Source organism: Camelus bactrianus, chromosome 6 (assembly GCF_048773025.1).
Source record: "Camelus bactrianus isolate YW-2024 breed Bactrian camel chromosome 6, ASM4877302v1, whole genome shotgun sequence".
In the NCBI taxonomy this organism is placed as follows: domain Eukaryota; kingdom Metazoa; phylum Chordata; class Mammalia; order Artiodactyla; family Camelidae; genus Camelus; species Camelus bactrianus.
In genome coordinates, this window is record NC_133544.1 from 93,353,179 (window position 1) to 93,377,808 (window position 24,630).

Consider the following 24,630-nt stretch of genomic DNA (forward strand, 5'->3'; position numbering starts at 1 on the left):
TGTGGGACCAAGAACTAAGGACGACAGGAAAGCCAAAGGCGGGGGGTGGGGTGGGGTGGAGGTGGGGATACCCCAGCCCTAGGCCTCGAGGTCCAGAATGGAGGTGCCCCCTACTCTCACTCTAGCCCTGGGTGCTGTCTGGGGTTTCCCAGCAAGCAGTTTCTAGTCTCTGCCTTTACTGGTCCCCAGCTACTCACCCAAGTGCTTCTCTGTCTTCCAGCTTCTGTTCCTGCTCCCAGACTGGGCCACACACTGAGCAGGTCTGTGGAGAGAGCCTCAGAGGGTGAGAGCGGCAGATGCCTATGAGGTCAGGAAGGTAACTTTTCCTTGGATTTCTGTGGGTTTTTTCAGGTCTTTAAGAAAACAACTTAGTAGGTTAGAGTTTAGGTCCTTCTTGTCCATCCCCGACTGGGTCGTGTGGGATATGGTGAGGCAGGGGGGCTGAGTCGAGCAGACTGGGTTCAATTCTTTGCTCCGGGGTGTGACCTTGGGCAAGCTCTTTGAGGCCTCGAGGCCTGTCTTTTAATGTAGATAATGACGCCCACCTGGCAAGGCCAGGGTACTGATGAGTTTCAAAGCCCTGAGCACACTGGCACAGGGTAGGTGGGTGGGTGATTACCGCACGGCAGCTCTTGTTATGACCCCCAGGGTGGGAAGGCACTATCAGAGGCAGCCTGGACCCACCCCTGCACATGTTCCCGGCGGCCAGGTGCCTCACCGTTTTTTCTGGTGAGGTTGCTGATGTTCCCAAGAGGAGGCCGACTACGGGGCCCCTGTGGTCATCACTGCTGTCACTCATAATGGAAGAGGAAGCTGAGAGCTCTGAAGCTACGAGGGGGCAGTCATTTGGAAACTATCGTCACATCACTTTAGGGAAAGGTCCTATCTCAGATTGGACAGGGTTTTTCTTTGGGTTTTTTCTGGACCCAGACACAGTGCATCCTGTGGAGGCTGAGTTTCCTCTGAGCAGCCCTGGTGGGAGTGAGGGGGTTACTGCCCCAGAGGTCTGGGCATCAGAGCCAGAAGGGCATGTCCACAACAGACAAAGGCAAAGGGGAGGTGGCCCTTCAGGGGCAGGTGGCTATCACCTCCCAGCCTGCAGGCCCCACCTGGGGCACTGAGCACCTGCCAACCACAGCAAGGCCTACTGAACCCTGAATCAGGCCTGATTTCTGGATCTCTTGAAAAATCCCAAGATGTGGGCCGACAGGCTCGTAATGCAAGAATCACCAGAGCTGAAGGGCAGCCACTGCCCTCCTTCAGCTGCCTTTGGAAGTGGAGGAGGGCACTGAGATGAGCAGGAACAACACAGTCCACGATCTTGAGTTCAGAGCCAGGGAGGCGACTGAGATCATCTTCTTCGCCATAACATTACAAGCAAGGGTGAGAAAGACCAGATGTTTAAAAGGTTGACAAAGATAGTGCCAAGCAAATAACTAAAAAGGAGGCAGGGCTCCCAGCCCAGTTTGGGGGTGGGATGGACAATGGGTCACAGAAAGCTTCCCAGAGAATGCACATATAAAGTAGGCCTCAAAGGATGCATTGGTTTGTTTTCCCATAATGAAAATAGCTTTATTTAATGGTTATGATTATAAAAATACATAGACATTCCAGGCAACATAAAATGGTATAAAAATTTAAAGAAATGCAAAATTCCATCCCTAGAGGCAACCATAGTTTACAATTCGATCAGCATCCTTCCCATATATATAATTGTATATAAATGCAGACCATATCATACATGTAATTCTATAACCTACTTTTTTTCACTCAAAAATATGAGTTTTTCTTGTCAGTGAACAGAGCTATATACCACCTTCAATGGCTGTATAATATCTAATTGTATTATGTACCATAATTCATTTAATCCCTTCCTGCTGTACATGAAGACTGATTTCAAATTGTACAACTGTAAACAATGCTATGATGGGCCTCTTGGCATAGTCTTCTTCATGGACTTGGCTTCTAGAAGCGTCTACGGGAATCCCCAGTGAGTGTTCTGACACATTCACCAATGCCCTCCGTCTCTGTTTACTTACACTCTCATCCACAACAGTGAAGGCTGACGGTTTCAGGCAGGTGTCATTCTGAGAAGAGAGGGATGGGGGCTGAGACAGGGAGCTTCAGGTACAAAGTCCCCCATTAATAAAGGCTTCTGAGGCCACACAGAAGTGAGGAAGGAAAGAGAGTATGTGGAATCAGTTTCCAGGAGGCATGCGCACTGTTGTGAAGCACTAGGAGATAAATGGGGAAAGGTGAGCTGGGGTCCTCTCCCAGAAGGCTGTGAAGGCCAGGTGGCAGAGCCTGCAACTGGAGACCATTCAACTGTTATCTATTTGGCACCTATTTTAAGCCCAGATCTTTTCAGGGGGCCACGGGGTTATACAGACGTTCCACTGTGGGGAGTGGACTGGTGGGCGGGGAGAGCCGACATTAAACCACTCAAGTGGCATCACAAGACATGGCAGATCATGTCGCACCAACCCTGGGGCCAGGAGACAGGGATGAGTTGTTCTAGTCCATTTCTAACTGTGAGCTCAGTCCTGACACTTCCCCACCGAGGAGCTGAGAATCTTAGCCAGTGACTCTGAACAGAATGTTGGGATCAGCCACGTGCCAACCACAGCAAAGTATGTCCTTCCTTATTCCAGGAGGGACCCCCCTTCCCCACCCCCTGCCCCCAGGCTGCCGGGAATGGTGGGGAAAATCCCACCACGTGAGGGGCTGGTGCCCCTCAAAATCCATGGTCTTCAATCCCATATAGGCCCTATGTTCAGCAAAGGACGCTGCTTCCATCACCATGTTCCCTCCTCAACCAGTTCCTGGCCCCATGCTTAGTATTTCCATTATCTTCTACCTTTTTAAAATTTGAGCTGCACAGGCATTCTTTCTTTCTTTATTTTTTAAAGAGTTCTCAGCTACAGGTGCATTCAGAATGAAATCTTCTGGAAAGAGCTCAATGTTACAAATTTCTATGTGGACACTTCTGATCATTTCTACTTCTCCCATTATTCTGTCACTGAATACTCATATCGAATGTTGGGGTCCCTCCAGCTCTAAGCCCTCATCTTCAGGACCCCAGAGCCCAGGGATTCACACGGGACATAACCTCAGGGGAAGTAGGGGAATGCAGACTCATCTCCACACCTCTTCTCTAAACCACTTAACTCAAAATAGGTGAACAAGACATTCCTGTCTGAGGACATTTTAATTACCAGGCAGGAGACCATCACTCTCTGGCCCCCAGCCCCAGCTGAGAGGCCCCTTGCTCTGTGCACTTTGTGCTCCCAGACATGGCTGATGGCTTGTCCCTTTCTCTCCTCCTAAGTTTATTAACATGCTAGGTCTGATCCACCTTTCAATAAAACAAAGCCTGACTTCACTCTGTATCTCTCCCACCTCTCAGCAGAGTCCTCCCTTCCCAGGCAGAGAAGCCTCTTATATGACACGGTCAGCACCTACTGTCCCCACTGCTTCCCTGCCCACCTGCTCCAAACCCATCTGGCCTCCTGTGTTACCTGCGTCATGGCGGGCTGCACTGTCTACCCCGAAATCCAAGCCAGAAGCTTGCAGGTCATGTTAACTACCACCCCCTCCCTCAGGCCTCTCATCCAATCAGTGACCAGACCCCAGTGGCTCTTCTCCACCTCCTGTACCTCTTCCCGAGCTCCAGCCCCATTACTACTCTGCTCCTTGGCACTCTGGCTGGCTCTCCTTGCCTCCAACCTCACACCTGATATGTCTACATCACAAATGTGACCAAGCTATTCTCTGCTCAAGTCCCTTCAGGAGCTCCCCACACGTCACAGGCACTGTGTGATCCAGCTCCTGCTCACCGCTTTCTGCGGGCCGTCCACTGACTAGACTCTGGCCACACTGAGCCACTGCATTTTCCTGGTTGTGCGCACCTCCCACTGCCACGACACAGGGAGGCAGAATGGACCCAGCAGAAGGAACAAACACCTCTTTGCCTCTGAGACACAGTTTAAGCATCCCCTTCTCCAATTTCTTCCTCCTGAGTCCCCAGGTAAAAGGACTCCTTTGTGGAGCCCCCTGCACCGGCCTCTGGCTCAGTGCACTTACCCTGCTATTGGCCTTCTTAACTTCCATGTCTGCCAGCTCTGCACAGAAATGCACGGGCCCTGGACAGCCGGCCCTGTCTGCCTCGGGATGCAGGAGGCTGAGGAGGAAGTTCTGAAACCAGAGGAGAGTCCATCCCAAGGAAATAACAAAAACAGACTTCTATCAAGATGATCACTGGATGGAATATAACAAAGTGAGCAGGAAGTTTTAAAAATTAAGTTTCTTTGGAGAAGAGTTCCAAATATGCAAAAAGGAGATGAGAATAAACCCTATGGAGCTAGACAGGAAATAGCGGTGTGAATGCATGATTTTTAGTACCTGATTCTTTATTTATTTATGCCATTTATCTTCACCTCTTTTGGTATGTCCATATAACCATGTTTCCTTGGTGTGTCTGCCAAGAGCCTAGAAGTCATGATACTCCAGTAGCAAGATCAGCACCCAGACCTTGACTTCTAAATATCATTCTCCAGTAAAAGGAATCAAGATTCCTTAGAGAAATGTCTGATTCCAGGGCTGGTGCAGGGAAGATACAAGATAAACCTGGAACATCTTGTTAAGCCAGAAAGAAAGAAAGTGTTGAAAAAACGAAGGGGGCGTGTTAATACCTGGGACAGTCTGACAATCAAAACAAATCGAAGCAATGGCTTGCCATTTTGAGTAAAACAGGAATCCATTCGTCCATATTGATAAACAAGTAGATTAATAAATAGGGAGGAAAGATGTTTTTCTTGAGAAGAATGCTAACCAATAAATGTAGAAGAAACTATGGAGTTAGAAAATCACACTGGATGAAGAACAAAATATTTACTTGATATAAAAGTATCTCCCCACAGAAAACTGCTTAATTACAAAGGAGAAGGAGTAAATTTAAAATGGGGAAACCTGGCAGTCATCAACTTAACCAAAAGATCAGAGTTAATGTCAGCATTAATGGGACCAACCGACACCACATCACACTTAAGATGCGCTGAGGACACACCTCTACTGTGATGCTCCTGCCCAGCACGCAAAACCCTCATCTAACCGTGTGGGACTGTGTGGGACCATGAAACCAAACTGAGGAACATCCTACAAAACCCCTGGCTGTATTCCCCCAAACTGCCAAGGTAATGGAAGGCAAGGAGAGGCTCGGGAACTCTTCCAGATTAAAAAGAGATACATGTAACCCTGTGTCACCACTAAATGTAGCACATGATCCTGCACCAGGAAAAAGGGAATAAAGGACGTGACTCAGACGACTGACACAATTTAAACTGAGAGCAGGGGTTAAACTTTATCAGTATCGTATCAGTGGTATGCTTCCTGATTTTGATAAGCATACTTATGGTTGTAAATTATGACAGAACGTCCTTGTTCTTAAGGGAATGCATACTGAAATTTGGGGGTAAAGGGGGACATATAATGTCTGCAACTTATTCTCAAATGACCTGGAAAATACAACACGTAAATATAGATAAAGCAAATCATAAATCATAAAGCAAAAAGATTAAAATGTAAACACCCGGGAAATGTGAATAAAAGGATATATGGGAGTTTTTTGTGATATTCCTGTAACTTTTCTGTAAGTTTAAAATCATACTAAAATTTTAAAAGTTACCAAACAAACCAGGAATCCAACAACAAGGGATGAGTCAGAATTATGGTACAGTCACTCTATGGAAGCCTTAAAATTGCATAGCCTTACAAATAAAGTCTGTGAAGATACATAACAAAGCAGGAAAAAATGCTTATAACATACAGTGTTGAGTGATAAAAGCAGGATACAAAGTATTTTATGTGTATATTATTACAACTATGCAAAGCAAAAATACAAGAAGACGGGAAGGATAAAATCAAAGGTGGTAATAAGGATATTAGGGGATATATGGGAGAGACTGAGTGCCTTTTTCTTAAAAGAAAAATCAATGTGTTTAAAAAAAATACTTGCAGCAGAGGCACTCCTCTGTCAGGCTGGTACCCTGGAGATCATTGCTGTTTACTGCCTTCTTTTGCCTCAGGCTGCCCCTACCCAAACCTTACCAGCCCCCGCCCCCCTCAAAGAGAACTGACAGAGCAGACGTGGAGTGCTCGCAGCCAGGGGCATCTCTGGGGGTGCTGGGGCCGGGAGCGGCAAGGTTCCCGGGCAGGCAGTCTGCCAGCCCCGCCCCACAGGGCAGCTCCGCAGGCTGCTCTGACCAGTGAGCTGGAGCAGCTGTGGACACAGCTGAGGGGAAGCCCAGTGGCAGCACATCGGAGATCGGGCCTCCCTGGCCGGGCTGGCACAGAGACCCCTTTGAGCGCCCTTGGCTGGGGCCTCTTGCTGGCATGCTCCCTCCTGGGCACAGACAGCAAAGCTTCTTGGAACTGAAAAGGTTTAGGGACCCTTGGATGACTTTATCTAGAGGCAGAGTGCCTGGTTCTGTCATCTATGGAGATAAAATGTTAAATCCTTATCAGTCCTTGATATTTTTTAACGCGAACCAGTCTACTGAGTATGCGTTTTGATGGGTGGCAAAAAGAAGTTCAGAACACAAGGCTTTGCTATCAGAAGGCAAGACTCACAGAGCCCTGGGCAGCTGAGGGAAACAGGGCAGGAATAAAAGAGAAAGTCTGCCTCCTTTGCAGGAGAAGTGGTTTTGCTCCTCTTATTATAAAAGACATCTTAAAAACTCCTTCCCTAAAGAAACAGGAATAAGGATTAAATAGATTAAGAGACCCCAGAACAGGTGGCTGAGGTAGACAGAGAAAAAGAAACTCCAGTGCCACAGGGAAGCAGCAGCACAAGCCTGTGAACTCTTGTGGAGAGAGACTTAGTATTCCTGGGCGGCTTCTCTGTCAGGAGCGTTCCAGACCTGCTTCCCACCTGCTCTGTACCCTAAAGCAAAAAGCACCACCATTCTGAGTCAGGTGACCTGATTTTAAAGTATTTTATTACATAATCTTTTCATGGCACCATCAGGAGTAACAGAAAACGTTATTCCCAGTTCCTAACCACATCCTGAAAAATATACATTTGTATTTATATATTTATATCAATACTCCACCCCTAGCCAATAATTCCACCACCTATTATAGGTCTTTTGCTTAAAGCAAGAAACTATTCTCTCCAGTAAGAAAATATATATGGAAGCTAAATGAAGTAATGGTTAGAGTGACTGGGGACAGTTTGGTCTTGAGGGCAGGGAGGAAGGGGTGAAGTCCAAGCTAGGCAGGAGGCATCACTGGGGTCCAGCAGAGGTGGAAGAGGACAGTGTATTAAAAAGACAGCGTCAGGCAGGTGGGCTCTGGTGTCCTTGGTCCATTAGGAGATGGCCTTTGCCTCAGGAAGGAAGGCTTCCCAGTACTTTGCCAGCTGCAAAGAAGTGGGGACAGTGAGCAAGTGCCCCCATCGAATGGCAGAGCCTGAGCCTGGCAGGCGAGCAAGCACAGCGCCACGGCACTCCCCACTCCCCAAAGGGAGGGCTGAGCTGAGGCCGAGCTGAGGAGATGGCTAGGCTGGGAGTGACCCTGGGACAGACTGGCCAGCCGGCCACACTGCCCTCATTCCTTACCTCTCTAGACTGAAGGAAGCAGCAAGTGCAAGGGCAATCTCTGAAGACAGTCCTGGCTCTGCCCCAGAGGAGGGGCCACAGCTTGGCCCGGCTCAGTTAGCCCCTCACAGCAGGGGCCACTGTCCCACACACTGACCGAGGCCACAGCCTCAAGAGGACTGGGAGGTAACATGGGGTTACAGGGAGAGGAGAGTTGGGGTTTGTCCTTAAAAACGAACTCATCATAGGACTAAGGCAGTCCTGCTTATTAGCAAAACACCCTAATGGACGCTCCAAGTTAGAGCAACAGGGCCTACTTTCAATTATCGATTAAGCAGGGACCAGGCCCTCTGAAGCAGGGCCAGACTGCCCAGTCACCAAAGCCACGAGTAGGCAGCCGGCCTTCAGAGCAGGCAGGAGAGGCAGAATGCCGTGCATAAGTTACATACCTGCTGCTGTGAGTACAGGAGTGTCTCAAGGTACTTGATCACGTGGTTTTTGAAGTCCTTGGATTTCTCTTTCTAAAGAAAAACAGGGTTCTCCACTGACCATCCAGATAGTTGCTCCTTCCCCTCTTGATAGGATGGCGATGCTTCTTGCTGACCAAAGCTGAACACAGCCTCAGAAAGTAGAGACTGGAATAGCTACAATTTCCAGCCAAATAGCCTCTGCCAAGGCCTTTCAAGGCTCTCCTGCATGATGGGGGGGGGGTGGGAGTGGGGATGGGAGGAGAAAGGACAGGGGACCAGAGGGTCTGTGACAGCTGCAAGCTTTGCTTTGTGTCTAGCTGCAAGTGCAGGACAGCCACTTGCCTCAGGAACAAACATATGAACATGAACATGAACACACACACACACACACACACACAAAGGCCACAATGGTTCATGATAACTTCCAAGTCACTGGCATCACCATCTGTCTCCCTCCTCAATACACTTGGGCAAATCCAACAACACTACTAAACAAGGCACTGCACACCGGTGAGGAGCAGGATCTTCTATCTCACCTCAAACCGTATCACTTCTTTTCGTACCACAGTTGAAATCCTTTCAAAGTCCCTTTCGTACTGAGTCACCCGAGACTCCCACTGGAAAGAAAGAGGAAAGAAACGATCACTTAATATTACGATATCACTATTAAGTCTTTACCTTTGAACAGCAATTCTATATCTGGGACCTCAATGGGTCATCTGTCTGTCTTCCCTGTGGGTGAGATTCGCTATGGGGACTCCACACATAAGCCAGAGTCCACATAAGCAGAAGGGCACCCCCGGGGGCTGGCTGAGAAAGAGAAGCCATGTGCCCCAGGCCAAGCCTGGTCCCTAAGAAAGCTCCGGTACACAGAGGCTGTGGTTTAGGTGTTCACCAGCAAGGCTGAGAGCCCCAGAGAACTGAATTTAGTTCTCACCAGGGAGGCATATCTGAATTATCTTGGAGCTTTTCAAACACCCAGCCAGGACCCCTCCTGCAGAGACTCTGATTTGGCAAATCTGCCTGGAACAGGAAAGGGCCAGGTCTCAGGGCAAGCCTGGACTTGAGGCCTCTCCAGCAGCCACCGTCCTTTAGACTCAATCAGTTCTCTCGCCTGCTGTGGGGTTCTGAGCATCCGGAGGGGCTGGGACCTGGGCTCAGGTAGGAGCCGGCACAACACCCCTGCTGGGCTGCCTCGGGGGCCTCACCTCCACGATCTCGTCCTTGGCCTGCTGCAGCTTGTCAGGCTTGTTGGCCCACAGGAGCCGAGCCTCAGCCTCCCGCTTCTTCTGCAGTGTAGCCTGAGCATCCTGCCAGCGCTGCCAGGTCTTCATGCGCTGGTCGAAGGCGGCCTGTGGGGGCGGGGGTTGGGGGAGAGCAGGAGCGGCCCTTCAGGAGCTTAGGTGGCTCCGCATCGGCCTCGGGGGGCTCTGTCTGCAGCTGTGCCGGGTGGGACAGAGCGAGGGTGGGCCCTGCAGCCACGTGTTAGTGCCCAGCTGGAAGTTTAATGCTGAGAAGCACAAGCCTGGATAAGACTCCTCTCCACGTCTCCAGCGGGCCAACGCCATGCTGCTTCATGCTACCCGCAAGGCCGGATGGCGGGGAGCACAGTCGGCGGCCCGATGCCAGCGCCCAGCGCTATAGCTTTTGAACTGCCTCCCTCAGGTCAGTCAGCCCAGGAGTCTCCATCCACACTTCCCTGAGTGCCTGCTGTGTGCCCGGAACTAAGAATACAGTGGGGAGTGAAACAAATGGTCCTGTTCTCATGGAGCTTATGATCTAATAGAAAAGTTGACAATGTATTAATAATTGCCAGTAAGTGACTGGAAGTATGCAGAGTTCAGAGAAAACAAGCAGGGTACTCTAATAAAACTGGGGACCTAGCTTAGCCTGGGAGTTTTATCAGGGAAGGCCAACCTAAGGAAGCGACCTTTAAACTGACGCCCGAACAACATACAGGGTTAGCTTAACAGATCTTTAAATAAACACTTAAAGCCACCATGGGACCCACGGCTTTCACCGCATCCACATTCAACTGCTCTAGGCTATCACAGCCCCCAGGAAGCTCTCTAAAGTCCACTTGCTGGTTTTTCCTGTTTCCAGTCCCTTGACCACAGTCATTTCCAGAGGATAATTGTTTGACCTAACCAAACCATCTCCCCTGCCACCCACGAGCTTTGCAGGATTCAAGAGGTGGCCTGGATGACAGACCTGGCCTGAGGCAGTCTCCCAGCCCTGTTCCCTTTGCTCCTCTTCCCTACAAAAGTTCCCTGGATGTCTCCTAGGCCGCCTTAGTGCAGGCCTTTGCCAACACTTGAACTGTAGGGGGTAAAATGACACCAAATTTACCTTCCTCTGAATTGTCACTGCTGCTCGCCTGCAATTTCTTAATAGCTCAACATCAAAGGATTAGGTAAAGGGTGACCTCGTATCCAAGTTAAGACTCAAGCCTAAGCCCCTGGGCTAACTGTGGCCCAGCTGCAGGTTCAGGGAACAGCAGAAAAGAAGCATCTGCTCATCTCTCCGATCCCATCGCCAGCTCATGACCACGAGGAGGGTCTCTGAGGTGAGGGGTCTCTGAGACCAGACCAGCCTGCAGTTCTGCACTCTTAACGCCTGCTGCCCCAGCTCGGCCTCTCTCACCCCAGTCTGTACCGGCTCACCCAGCCTGGGGGTCATATCCAAGAGCTGAGCTCTCCAGAGACCCCAAACAATGCTCTTCTCTGAAAGCTTCCCCAGAGAACCCCTCCCCAGGAGGGCTCTCCAGCCAAAGTAGCCTGACCAGTTCTAAGAATTCCAAAGCAGGTTATTCTTCCAGCCTCTTATCACTCTGGAGTTAGCAGCAAACCAAATAGCAAAGGGAGAGGACAATGAGCAATCTCACAGGCTATATTAAGCAACTCTACCACAGAGGAAATGGGAGCCCTGGGAGCAGCTCAGCTCTTGACAATACAGGGGCTCTCTGGCAGGACAGAGGTTGGGGATAGGGAGCAGGGTGGCTCTGTTCCAACTCAGAGGATCATACATCCTGGCCCCAAACTGGATCGGGCAGACTCAGGCCCTTTTAGGGCAGGCGCCAGGCTCTCTCTCGGCTCTTTCCTGTCTCAGGGAGGCCATGCGAGAGCTAATACCACTGCCCAGTGGCGCTTCCTTGGCCACGCTGAAAGGTCATGGAAAACCAGAGTGCCCTGGTCACCAAGTGAGAAGGTAAGGTGCTTGACCTGAGGGACAGGCTGTGGTGTAGTTACCAGTGTGGCCAGCACAGCACAAAGAGGACCCCGGTGACAAGCTCTCTCAGCCCCCTGGCCACACTCCTCCATGCAACGCCAAGCCAGTTCCGTGTAGTTACCTGACTGCACACATTGGAGGGACAAGTGGAAGCCAGCAAGAGCTCTTACCAAGGCAAAGCCGCTGCTTACTGTTAAGGAGGCAAAGACCAAAGGACTGAGGAAGTCACTGCTCCAGGGGGCCAAGACAGCAGGTCTGTAATAAGCCTTGTTGAAGAAACGAGCACAGAGCTGTCCAGCTTCAACAATAAGGAGGGGCCTACTTGGAAATTCAACACCGGTCTTTTTCTCCAAACTCATTTTAAAAACTGGGGCCTCAAAATGACTCAGTGATAACTAAGAGTTTAATGGACTTTTTTGATTCATGGGATACCTTCTCTTTTGAGAGCAGAAAAAATTACACCTATTTTGAGCTGTAATGGATGAAACTGTCTTGGGAAGGCAAAGAGCAAAGGAAAGACAAATTATATCAAGGGGAGGAGAAAGAAGGAAGGAAAGAGAAGCTTACGCGGACTATGGCCAGGAGGCGAATGTAGTCACTCAGGAGCTCGGCAAGGAGGAAGAAGTCACTGTTGGCCTGTTCCTGGTGGAGCTGCTCGATTTTTTCTTCCACCTCAGCCAGCTGGGAGAGTGCCCGTGACAATGCCGTGTTGTCCTCAGAGCTCCCGAGCATGGCGAGACTCTTTGCAAACTGGGCTGTGTTCAGCGCTAGCTCTGGAAGGAGGAAGACAGCAGAGGCCTCTGATCCCCCAAGGAAAAGGGACAAGTCAGCTGACACTGTGTGGCATGTCTTAGTAATGCTGGCCCCTCCATGCCTGGCAACTGTGGGCTCTGCAACCTAGTCACTTACACCACAGCCAACTGCATTCAGAAAGTGAGAGGAATGCAGCTGGTCACATGAGCAGGCACAGGTTCCTGTGGTCCTAGGTTCCTCTAGGTTAAATCTACTTGGAAGCAGCAGCTCTGACATTCCTGGAGAACCAGGGGCCAGTTAATATAAACAGGCCAAAGGAACGACTGATTTTCACATTAGAGCCCATGTTAAGAGGCCCGTCTGCACGAGAGAGTGAGTGTGCACACTGCGCAGTCCGGCAAGCTCTAGAGCAGGACAGCTTTCTCTGGGAAAAGCCAGGTATTTAAGCTTTGCAGGCCACACGTGGTCTCATAGTCTCTCTCTCCTCTCCCCACCCACCTACAACTCATCTCTTTAATAATGTAAAAACCATTCCCAGCTCACAGCAATAAGGCCCAGGGCCAGATCTGGCCCATGGGCGGGGTCATATTTTGCCAACCCTAACACTGACCTCATTCTAATGGTTTTCTGTTTGTGCAGATTTCTGATTATCAGCAAGCTTAAGGCAGAGAAGGAAAGCATTCAAATCCGGGCAATTTCACTAGCTCTTAAGTGAATCTCAGCAGGGAAAGGTGAAGAAGGGTTAGGAGACACATAAGGTTTTCCAGTATTTACATATTGCTTGTTGGACCATGTAGCTAAAGCCTGTGACATCATTTTGGATAGAAGCCATCAACTCAAATCACAGCAACAGAAGCCCACGTCCCAGGTCAAGCTGTAGCTGGGGCGCCTTCCCCGCACCCCTCCCACTAAAGAGTGCAACGCCTTCAGTGGCGGGGTCGTGTTTCCTGTCAGGAGACGCAGGGTGTATCTTTCTGATCGGAACCTCAGGGAGCAGGGGGGCTGAGAATTTCAACTTGAATGGCTGAGAGGCTGGGAACAGCATGCCCTCCCATCTCCAGCTCACTGGAGACAACAATTTTCCCCAGCTCCAAGTGCATTTCCGAGGCGGTTACCTTTCCTGTGGTTGACTAGCATTTCTACAACGGCGTGCAGTTTCCGTAAGCGCTGCTCCTCACACTCTACCTCCTGGAGCTTCTCCTCAAACCACTGAAACACACAGGCCCAGAGCTTAATGGAGGCTACTCATGCAGGAGTGGAGCACAGTCCTTCCTTAGCAGTTTGTTATTTTACCTTTTTTTAAAGGGACTGAATTATCTTAAAAAGAAAGTCTCAAATTTCAGGACTCCCCGAGGCTTCTGCCCCCTAAGACGGGGTACGGGAAGCTGGAGAGGCACAGGGCTACTCACAATGTCTGATTCATTCATCTTGATGGTCATTTTGCTGACGGCATCTGTGGCTTTGTTGAACATCTTGAGGAGACCAGCGCCACTCAAAGTCTGGGTACCCACAGCGCGTGGCAGCTACAAGACCAAGAAGGCGGGGGTGGCAAGTTATCTGCTGCCCCTATTTTAGGTTCAGAAGAATTAGTATCCATCAGACAGCATGCCCAAAACTTGCCAAACAAATTATTTGAACTGTAGTTTGTTATTTTCAAAGGCAGTTAGACAAATCCCTAACTAGCATGTACTGAGGGGAAAAAAAAAAATCAAAGGACCACATTAAATAGAATCAACAAAAATTTTCAGCTTTTGATACTGTGTGCAGAAAGGGAGCAGAGTGTGAGTGTTATGTGGCCAAGTGACCTCACGTTGAAACCATCTGCCCACCCAGGCATGAACCACTTAAATACCAAGCATGCTTCTGTTGTAAGTCAAAAGTTCTTTTGGATTAGCATACTCTGCACACAGCTGGACTTAAAATCTTGAGACACTTTGAAGTTATGCTGTGATTCCATTCTGACTTTCCTCAGTGAACAAAGGTCCAAGGACAGGAGCACAATTTATTCAGACTGAGGCTACTTTTCTAGCTACTAGTTAAGCCAAGCATGCGAAATACTTGGAAAAATTTGACTGGTTCGGTCTTGCCATTCTTTTCCTAAGGCCCGGAAGGGATGCTGATGTCCATAGTGTATACAGTATACCACACTGAACAGTTAAAGAGTTTAGTGCCCAGGACTCTTGGGGCAGTGGTTTGCAACTAAGGGCCATTCTGTCCCCTCTGGCCATGTCTGGAGATAGTTCTGGTTATTAAAATGGAGGGGGGGTTTCTGGACAGAGGTCAGGGATGCTGCTAAACCTACAATGCACAGGACAGCTCCTACAACAAAGAATGATCCAGCCCAAAGGGTCAGCAGTGCCATTGTCGGCACACCCTGTTCTAGGGGTACCAAGTGAGGATGAGGACATGAAAAGGAAGAATGGATTTAGGGATCCCAGAGAACAAATGAGAAGATTTAGAGCATTGGAGAATTTTTAATTAAAAAATTTCATTTTGTGGGGGGGGTACCGCATATACTCAGCACCATTTTCCTCATTAGAGTAATACATACAATATGCAACGTAAAGAAAAATTTAAAAATAAAAACAAAATGAAAAAATAACTACCAAACAATAGCCCTACCCTGTCACTCATTTCCTTCTAGTTTCCTTTCCTACAACATTGTTTTATTCCAGCGTTAATTTCTTCTGACCCTTAACAATTAACGTGTTTCTACAGCTGTATTTATATGCTATTGCAAGTTTAACTTTTAAAAATTCTTTTAATATATGCTTCCAATGAATTTCTGTATACTTTCTGTTTATGATGAGAATTAAGCATTTGCTGTATTGATATATTTTACTTAATTCTTCAATTGTTAGCAACTGGGCCGTCTCCAGTTTTATTGACTACCATTGCCTAAAAAGACTGTCTGCTTGAATCAACACTTTTGCTACATGGCAGTTCTGTGGTCTGTGGTAACTGGTTATGAACTAACACCTCTCAGCTCCTGGCACAAAATAAGCACTTAATTTGAGCCAAGCAGTAACCTATGAAAGACAATGCCAAGGACTTCCCAAACAGGTCACTGCATTGGCTCAGTAAGACAAAACTAGGCTGCAGTTTGACCTCTACAACCAGGTACTTCTGACTGCAGGTAGAGCTTCTTCTAGTTCAAAGGCTGAAAAATACTTGTCACATCTGAGGGCTTACAAGCCAGGATACAGTCTCAGACTAGGCTGTATGTGGGTGCTCAAATACGTGTTGAATGAACTAGTTTCACTTCACAGGGGCAGATAAGAAGTATGAAATTCAGTCTGTACAATACTAACCTCTTCTTTTTCTAGGAACTCCCTGACATCAGGGTCCTGTAACATGGTAGGATGATTCACAATCCTCTGAAGGTACCTACATGGTAAGCAGGTAACTGGTTAGTGGACCTGGCCTCACAAGGTTTCAAGCATCATACAGTGCTGGCAGGGTTACAATGTCTTTCATTGCTTTAAAATGTCCTCAGATAAGGTACTCAGGTATGACTGTAAGCACATTTAAGCTCATGTTCTTCACATTTCCAAAAAGGGAAGAAGAATAAGTGCTCAGAAAGAGACCTCCGACATTTGATTGTCGACATTTGATTGTCGACGAAGGAGAATACGACTGTGTGCCCACTCAGGATGGGAAAAAAAAAGCAGACGTTCTGTTCCTAAAGGGGAAGGTAAGAGACTTAGGAAAGGTTAGACACAACACGGAAGTGGGAATCTGTAATTCACTCAAGTTTCCCCACTACTAACTCTCGCTAAAGTCTCATGATAACTAAGTCTTAGTTTCAGCTTCTCACTTGTTCCTGTGGCATTCAAGAGAACAGCTGTCTGGTACTTACCTTTCTAGAGCAGCCCTCCGTTTTTCAAGAAATTCTGCAGAAGAAGAATCTTCCTTCCCAACTTTAACTTTTGTCATTCCTGGAATGGAATAAAAAAAGCAACAAACAAACAAACAAACAAACAACCCCCCCCCCATAAATCATCAGCAAAAGGATAAACCTGTATAAAAGCCTACAGGAGCAAAGGCAGTAAGGACAGCACTACAAGACACAACCAGAGGGCACTCCTATGTCATGAGCAGGCAGGAACAAAAGGTTCTTTACACGAGAGCCATTTTTTAAAACTAGTCTCAAAGTGCTGAAGGCTCTAAATTCTGGGACTTCCAAAGCATATGTTTTCTAAAAGGAGGCCACGGGACTCTTGAGTATAGATTAACAGACGTGAGCTGATGGTAATGGGAAGCTTCCTTGCCCCACCCTCTTTCCCTCATTCAATGCATTTCAAGGAGACAACAGTAACCATTTAAGAATCCTGGACACACACACACACTGTCAAAACATGCTATTTCTCTAGATCTCATGTGATTTATAGGAAAATGCTGGAAATACTTTTCTAACCGCAGGATTCTATACTGTTATTAGGGGTAGTCCCATATACTAAGTAGAAAGCATACTGCAGAAAGACTGCAAAGAAAAAAATCCAAGCAGCATTAAAGACCACAGGCTTACCTATTAGGCTCTTCTCAGGTGGAGGAGGGACAATAAAGCCATTCTGAGAGTGTTTCTCTGAAAGCTTCTCATAAAGACCCAGAAAGTCACTAAATCTTCTTTTTACTGCAAACTGTTTACTTCTGAACATGGGTAAGCTCGTCTTGGGGAAAGAAAAAACACAAGGTGATTTCATTTCAAACAGAGGATGAATGAATATCTTGAAAGTCATCCAGCTGACATCAGGGGAATCTTTTGCCCAGAACTCTGTCCTTTAGCCACCTGGTAATTACCTTCTCCAAGACTGAGATTCTTAAACTTTTTTTTTGAGCTATACTCCCCTCTGGGTCTCTGGGAGTCTGTGGAGCCCTTATCAGAGCAATGATTTTAAATGGATAAAATAACAACTGTAGGGTTACAAATGCAACTAATTAAATTCAAATTTGGTTTCATTTTCAGGTTAAGAACCCTTGCTCCAAGGAAAGAGATGTTGAAGTCTAGTTTAAAACTAGAATTCTATGGTCATCTATAACCCATTCACTCTGCACTGACTTTTAAGGGTATTAGCTGCTGGAATTAAACAGCAAACAGTGCTCCTAAGAGAGAGGATCAATCAGATGAAATGTCTACACTGCAGACACTTCAACATGTCACGCCACCTAGAAGACAGGAGGCAGGCCAACAAGTAGTAAGAGAGATAATATAAAGGAAACTTCTAGCAAAAAAGAAGACTAAGCCTACATCATATTGAGAGATCATTTAATAATCAACAGGCAAAATTTAACGAGGTTGGCCTTGCCAATTGCTGGCAAGGAAGTGTATCAACGGGAACTTTTAAATACTGCCAGTGGAAGTATATATTGGTACAAAGACTTTAAAAAAGTTTGTATTCATTTTCTTCAACATCTGCACTACCTATGACCCAGGGGAACTACTCCTGGTTACACACCCAAGAGAAGCCCTAGAGTCTACGTGTACATCAAGACACATGTACAAGATTGTTCATACTTATGAACGCTTAACTACAAAAACTGGAAACACGCCAAATAAGCACAACAGGAAAATAGATAATTATGCCATAATCACACAATGGACTAGCTACAGCTACACACGACATGGACGGGTCTGAGGAACAATGCTAGTAAAGAAAGCAATTTTCAGCATGATACCATCTTTATGAAACTAAAGAAAAAGCCAAACAGTATATTGTTGAGAGATACTTTTGTGAAGGCTTTTTATAAAGGAAATGAGAGACAACTCAGAAAAGTGGCTGCCTCTAAGGCATAAGGTAGGGGACAGGACAGGGAGAGACACGCAGATGGATTCAATGGTACTCATCTTAAGACTGGTGGTAGGTTCAGGGCTTCATTTTTTATGCTTCATAACCTGCATACAACATTGTGTAAGTTTTGTATGCACTAATACTATATAAAAAAGGAAGACCAAACCTGAGGGGCAAAAGGTTAGGGGAAAGCATTAAAAGAAGCTCCACACAGGAAACTTCAGAAGATCTGATGATTTTTAAACAGGTGGTACAGTTTGGGGCAATCCACCAAACCAGCTCTAAGCCACACAGCTCCTAAGAGGGATGGGATTATATCAGATACACCACATGTCTTAATAAAACTTACAAAGTTTCACACTGAAGTGTTAGCTCTCTGGAAGAAAAGTGGAAAGGCTCAGATGAGATTACCAGAGGGATGCAGAGTTGTTCCATCTTGAGTAAACTTGAAGGAAGATGTTGGCAAAGAAACTAAAGAAATACCCAGAAATGATCTGAATGATGACCTTCTTGGTATGAGCACCCCAGTCTATGAAGGTGGTCATCAGCAGGGTCACCTGGACTCACCTGTGTTGTAACCTTGTAGGCCACATAGGCATTCATGCCATCCCCTGTGGGAGAACAAGAAAGCAGGGGAGGATTATTGTGTAAACCAAAGCAGGGCTAATCTTGCTAATATTTAACCAGGAATCATCATAAGCCAGCCACAGGAGCCCTGTATAAGAAGGGATACTTGTTTCATCTCCAAGCTTTTTATTCTATCCTGTAATCCAGTTCCTACTTTGCCTCAGGGCCTCTGTGGCGCATATCATGCCCCCGAAGATGCTGGCTGGGCTCCAGTTTGAGTTAGATGAGAGATCAGCCCCTGTTCCAAAGCCAGGCTCCTTTTATACCCTCCACAAAGCAGCACTGGATACTGACAATCCATCAGTTGTTAACATGCCAATATTTGGGCTGGTTACACACATCTGTCAAAATCCAAACAATTTGCTTGCTATATAAAGCAGGAGGTGGAGAAGGAAGCAAATGATGTAAAAGGAAACACTTAGTTCTACCCTAAGCTAGCTCTGGGCTTGTTTTGCTCTTTGGAAATACTGTCCCAGCCCCACCCCACCCACAACTGGTGCTGGGGTACACTGACCCCTATCAGCTAGCATGTTCACCCAGAGCAAAGGGCCTGGCAGGAAGACACTTTGGCTGCCTGATGTCACACAAATCTCTCTTTCCTAGAGGAATTATTTTTCTGAAAAAGCCTTTGACTGCTAAATAATTTGGGATTCAGGCAACTGTTCTTCTCTGTGGTAGTGTCCTGACCTCGACCACTTAGGGACATAAAGGCACCACTGACTCCCTAAGCAGTGAAAAGACACACATTGGACTTGAGATAGACATTGCTCCAGTGCTGGGCTCTGGTGCTTTGGGCTGGTTCCGTTTCCCTCCTCCTCACCCCAATTCTTCCCCACACCAAACAGGAAAACCTAGGTCAACAATTACTAGGTGCCTGCGTCCCTAACGGTCCTGGGGTGAGGGCCCAGGGGAAGAAGGTACAGTTCCAGATCCGCAGGGTCACATCCTACAACCTGGTCTCACTGAGATGGCTGGGAATAACTGCTGTTATGAAGAACACAGAGAAGCTGGAGACCATACAGGAAGAGAGGGCCTGCTCTCTATACTTCTCCAAGCCCTACCAAAAGAGCACTGTATAAAACAGGAGTCACACATGGAGCTTCAGAAATACCTTTCTATTGATTACCACCGTCAGTTCTCTTCTAAACGACTCAGACCACCTTCACTGCCTAATACTACTAGGGATGCTTACCACTGATAAAAAGGAAAAAAAAATCTAAATTTATTTTATAGAAAAAGTATTTAAAGTTTCATTCACAGTTGGATAGTTGTGGTCAAATGTCCAAAACACCAATCCCATAATTTAGTGCCTGCAATTAAGGGAAGACTAAGTGCAAACATACGTAAGACATAGTAGTAAGGCAGGCTCTTCAGACACTTTATCTGCTTATCAGCTGCTTTTATTGAGGCAGTATGTGAGAAAAGAGACATACCTGCATGTCCAGAGTTCATAAGATATGGCAATGGGCTAGAAATGCAGCAGTTTTAAATTTATGTTAATTTCAGAAAGTTGAAAATGACACATGCAAGTTGCCAAGGCTCTAAAAAGTAGTATCTGGTAGAAGCAGGATTCCAACTTATCTGGATGTGTGTGGGAATGAGAAGCACATGTTGAATAAACAGCCCACACAAACAGAAGTTGCTGTCATAAAGGGCAGGCCTTGAATATACAAATGCTTTCAGTAGCTGTTTTCTCGGCATCTGCATGAGTAGGAATACAGACTATGGTGCAAGGGGGTTGAAGGTTTAACACCAAAAGCGATTTCTGTTTAAATAAATCTGATCCATGGGATATTTAAATTACCATTATGGGTTGAACTGTGTTCCCCTAAAAAAGGTATGTTGAAAGTCCTAACCACTGGTACCTCAGAATGTGACTTTACTTGAAATCAAGGTCTTCTATAGAAATAATCAACTGAAAATGATGAAAGTAATTCAGTATGACTAGTGTCCACTTGAAAGAGGGAACTTTGGACACAGAGACAGACAGACTTATATAAAGGCAAGATGATGTGAAAACACCCAGGGGAAATGCCATGTGGCAATGGAGGCGGAGACTGGAGTGATGCAACTATAAGCTGCAGGATGCCTGAGGCTCCAGAAACTCGAGGAGAGGCATGAACCAGTCCTACCCTAGTGCCTTCAGCGGGGGCATGGTCTTGCCAACACCATGATTTCAGACTTCTGGTCTCCAGAACTCTGAGAGAATAAATGTCTGTTGTTTTAAGCCACCTTGTTTGTGGTACCTTGTTACAGAAGTCCTAGGAAACTAACACACTCCTGGTACAAACATCATGACTTTCAAATGTTAAAACAATTAGCCTTATTTACTTTTAATTTATTTTATTCTACCAAGGATTTAAAACAGCTAATAACTAGCCTAAAATTAATGTGCTTACAGAATATTCATAAATATTAGAGAAGCAAGAGAGAATCCGAAACATGTAATCCAAAGTTCTGATCCAGGCTCTACCAAGGACCGTACAGTGTGACCTGACAGGGAAGTGACATTTCATTTACTAGTTCTCAATCTGTTGGATGACGGAGCTGTATAAAGATGCTTGTAGACATCTCACCAGTGCACAGTCTAGGAAAACTCGATAGTTTAAAGACAAACCATTTTGGCATAAAGTCTAATTAGATTTTGTAAATTCCTGTTCCTAGTTTAGAATAGACAAAGGGGTGGAAATCACATTTTCCCTCTTAACCATACAAACATTACCTCTATTTAATAGGAGGAAAAAGCTTTGTGTAGCCTCTTCTGCCAGGGACTACACCTGGAAAGGGAAGTCCAGGCCTGTTGCTCTCCACTCACTAAAATCTCACAAGCTTGGGTCACAGGAAGGTTGTCCTGAAAACCCATGTTCTGGCCAAAGTTAAGTATTGTGCTTTTTGAAAATCTAATTTCAATTTGACCAAAATTCAACTAGGGTCCTTTAATCTTTAATAATGAAAGAGAGGTGCAGACTTCCCCACTTTATTAGATTATTATATTGAGTATCAAGGGTACATGATAAATGATATGTAACAAGAAATCCAAACTTCTTGAGTGAAAAATAAATCCAGTTTTCCCAAATTTTAGAACATGTGTTTTCAGGGTGCTTAAATGGAATTTATGATCTCAGAAGGGGATAAAACGGCCTCAACAACTCTGTGGGAAAAGGCAATGTTTGGGCTTTTAAAAAGGGATACTAACAGTATTTGATTTTCTGATTTTTCTTCCTAAAGCCAGGAAAGCCAAAGTAAGTACTGATAACTGCTGTTTCTGGCCTTGCAAGCATTGCAAGGGGCAAGAGTTTCACAGGGAAGACAGTGATGAAGTAGCTAGGTCAGCTCGAAGGTAATCATTTAGAAATTAACTAAGCATGGTGGGGAAGGTAGAGCACATGCCTGGCATGCACAAGGTCCTGGGTTCAATCCCCAGTACTTCCATTAAATAAATAAATATGTACATACATACGTACAACTAATTACCTCCTCTCTCTCTCAAAAAAAAAAAAAAATTAGCTAACTATGCTAACTTGCCACAGCCTAATTATCACAAGTCCCAAGTATACTCACCTATCTTCTCAGGATCAGTTATACCGACTGTCAAATCAAACTGGTCTTCCTGTTCTTCTTCCTCTAACTTTTGAAGAGAAGATAAGTCATGAGTTGATACCCCCCAAAAAGGCTATTAATTTTACCCTGTATTAACATTATACCAATATAATAACATCAAGATTTTTCCTTCTACACATAAGTGTTCAGCTCTGTCCACTTCCAATAACCCCAATGAAGCAACTTCCACAATTTCAAGTTGGAGCCTGCTCAAAGGACTTTGTTACTTCTATTCTCTTAAAACCTTACTATGATCATAATAAATAATGACTAGGTTTTGGAAGACTTGCCTCTGTCAGGCTAAGGAGAGACTATACTCTTGAATATGGGAGCGTCAGACACTAAGTATCATTAGTGACATTGAAAGCCTCTGTGCTAACCCCTGGTTATAGATACTCCACCTAGGAAACTGTCCTTTATTGGATTCTGGCTGTTCATTAACCAAAAACGTCTTCTTCAAGAGTTGTAAGTATTTTCTCAAGGTTCAAATTCAAGTGAACTTCAGGAAGCACAGCCCTAAACATCCAGAAGAAACAAGACCAATAGCACAGATTCTCACCTCCTCATAGCTTGGTTGGGGCTTAGAAGAATTTGTGGCTTCCTGAGGAGGAAGAGAAATGAGCGTTTTGGTGGGCACTCTCTTCTGATTATTCTGTGTGCTGTCCAGGGATAGCTCCACTGTGGCATCTAAAAATAGTTCATATTTTATAATGAAGGTCATAAATGGGTCTTTGATGGCTACATTTCAGTTCTATAGATTAAGAGACAAGAACAACAGCAACCACTCTCAATACTCAGAGGTTCTCACACTAAGAGAACAAGTCAATCAATTTTTACATGGATAAAAGGGGAGGATGGTAAGGGAAGTGTTCTTTCAGCACAAGCTTAGTAGAGCAATCTCTTTCATTTCCAAATACAAGAGTACTTGGCTCCTCTCTCCTACCCAGAATTTAGGCAAGAACTAGGTATCAAACAAAAAGACTACACAGTCAAATATGAGTGACAATTTATTTTACTCTGAGGAGTATGCCTTGAAAATCTTCTACGATAAACTCTGTTTCCTCTTGTTATAATTACAAAAGAAGAATAAGTTTGGTTATCTGTTTTACAAGCCAATATGACAGCAGAGGCAGGTATACTGACAGCAAAAAAGATCCTAAAAGAAGAGTCAAAAACTGTAAGCTAGAAAAGATGGACCTAAGATACAAAGGAACACTTGGGAAAAGGCAGTTTGCCACATCTGAGGACTGTTTTACAGCAGTTTAGGAAGTGTTTACAATTATAGTTTTAGATCATCTTGCAAAAAGATTGTTATGTTTAATATATGCTGTCCAAGGGGGATAAAAAGAGATGTAATATTTGAAAATCTTTCTAATCAAAATAGTTAAAAAAAATGTGCTTAAGAGCTGCCTTTGTCTATCACGGAAAATCTCAGTTGAACAGAACAACTCATTCTCTAAATGTTCTAGAGAGGGGACTTTTAAAGAGCATTATGTGCCATTTTTAGGCATTAAAAACTTTTAGGCAAACAATAAGTATGCACTTTCAACTTGAAGCAATGAAGCTAGAAGTTCAAAACCCAAACAGCACAGATTTAGGGGGGTGGGAATATAGCTCAGTGGGAGAGCACATGCTTACTACCACTCACAAGGTCCTGGGTTCAATCCCCATTATGTATCTCTGTTAAAAAAATAAAATTAACAGCACAGATTTTTTTCTTTTTTATAAAGAAAAATATAAATATCCATTTGCCTGATTAGTAGGTATTCAATTTTAGCCTTAGAGAACTCATAAAGAAAGCTATTTCTTTTTCTTTTCTATACTTTCATCTGTAGCTAAAATGAAACCAGAGAGAGGGGTCTATATATAAAGCATAAATTAGTCCTAGATCAAAGCTACAATCATTAAAAGTGAATCATGTCTATAAACAGGGTTATGAGACTGTTAGAATCCTAACAGGATTCTTTTCCCTCTCAGGAAGAGAGGTGGTAATATAATCTGACTCGTGTACGAGTACAAAACACACAAAAAGTATGCATATGAACATATTAGGATAGTAGGATTCTTTGAAGCAAGCAACTTGCTAAAGTGTGTTTAAGATATTAACTTCATGAAAGCCCCACATAATTAAGTTATCCAATCCAATAAATGTGACTGGAAATGAAACAGGAATTTAAACATTTAACACCACTGGCTTACTAGAGTACTTGTAAAAGCGTTCAGAAGAGCTGTCCAATTTTTATTGAAGGTCATGTGACAAATATGCCAAAACTTACATTAAAAATGCTTTTTTTCTCTGTATTCTTGATAAGAGTAATGGAAAAGCCATTGGACTCTATCAGAGATCCTGATCATCGCTAATCATGTGGAAAATAGCAGAACATCTAATTTTCCATAGTCAATATCTTAAAACATCTGAGAAACCACTTGAGTCCTAAACTCATTGTAGGCATTCCTTTGTATACATATGACAACCAAAAATGCTGCTTAGGAAAACACTTAGGGAATGAAGTAAATCAGAACCTTCATTAGAAATAAATACATCCCTAATAAAGATCTTCTATATGT

General features: G+C 45.3%; 1 protein-coding gene across 4 annotated transcripts in view; it reads right to left on the bottom strand.

Moving 5' to 3' along the window:
- Positions 1-1,546: 1,546 nt before the first annotated feature.
- Positions 1,547-24,630, bottom strand: part of SNX1 (sorting nexin 1) — a 36,799-nt gene continuing 13,715 nt past the window's right edge. For 2 of the 4 annotated variants that reach the window (XM_074366353.1, XM_010955140.3), the window contains exons 3-15: positions 22,622-22,749; positions 22,024-22,090; positions 18,403-18,446; positions 16,575-16,716; positions 15,906-15,984; positions 15,358-15,433; positions 13,456-13,569; positions 13,162-13,255; positions 11,861-12,066; positions 9,274-9,417; positions 8,602-8,682; positions 8,045-8,116; positions 1,547-2,087 (exon numbers count right to left, since the gene is read on the bottom strand). In XM_074366353.1, the coding sequence (XP_074222454.1) occupies positions 1,860-2,087; positions 8,045-8,116; positions 8,602-8,682; positions 9,274-9,417; positions 11,861-12,066; positions 13,162-13,255; positions 13,456-13,569; positions 15,358-15,433; positions 15,906-15,984; positions 16,575-16,716; positions 18,403-18,446; positions 22,024-22,090; positions 22,622-22,749 (1,475 nt within the window). In that variant the 3' untranslated portion in view covers positions 1,547-1,859. The other 2 variants (XM_074366354.1, XM_074366355.1) reach the window with 2 other exon arrangements.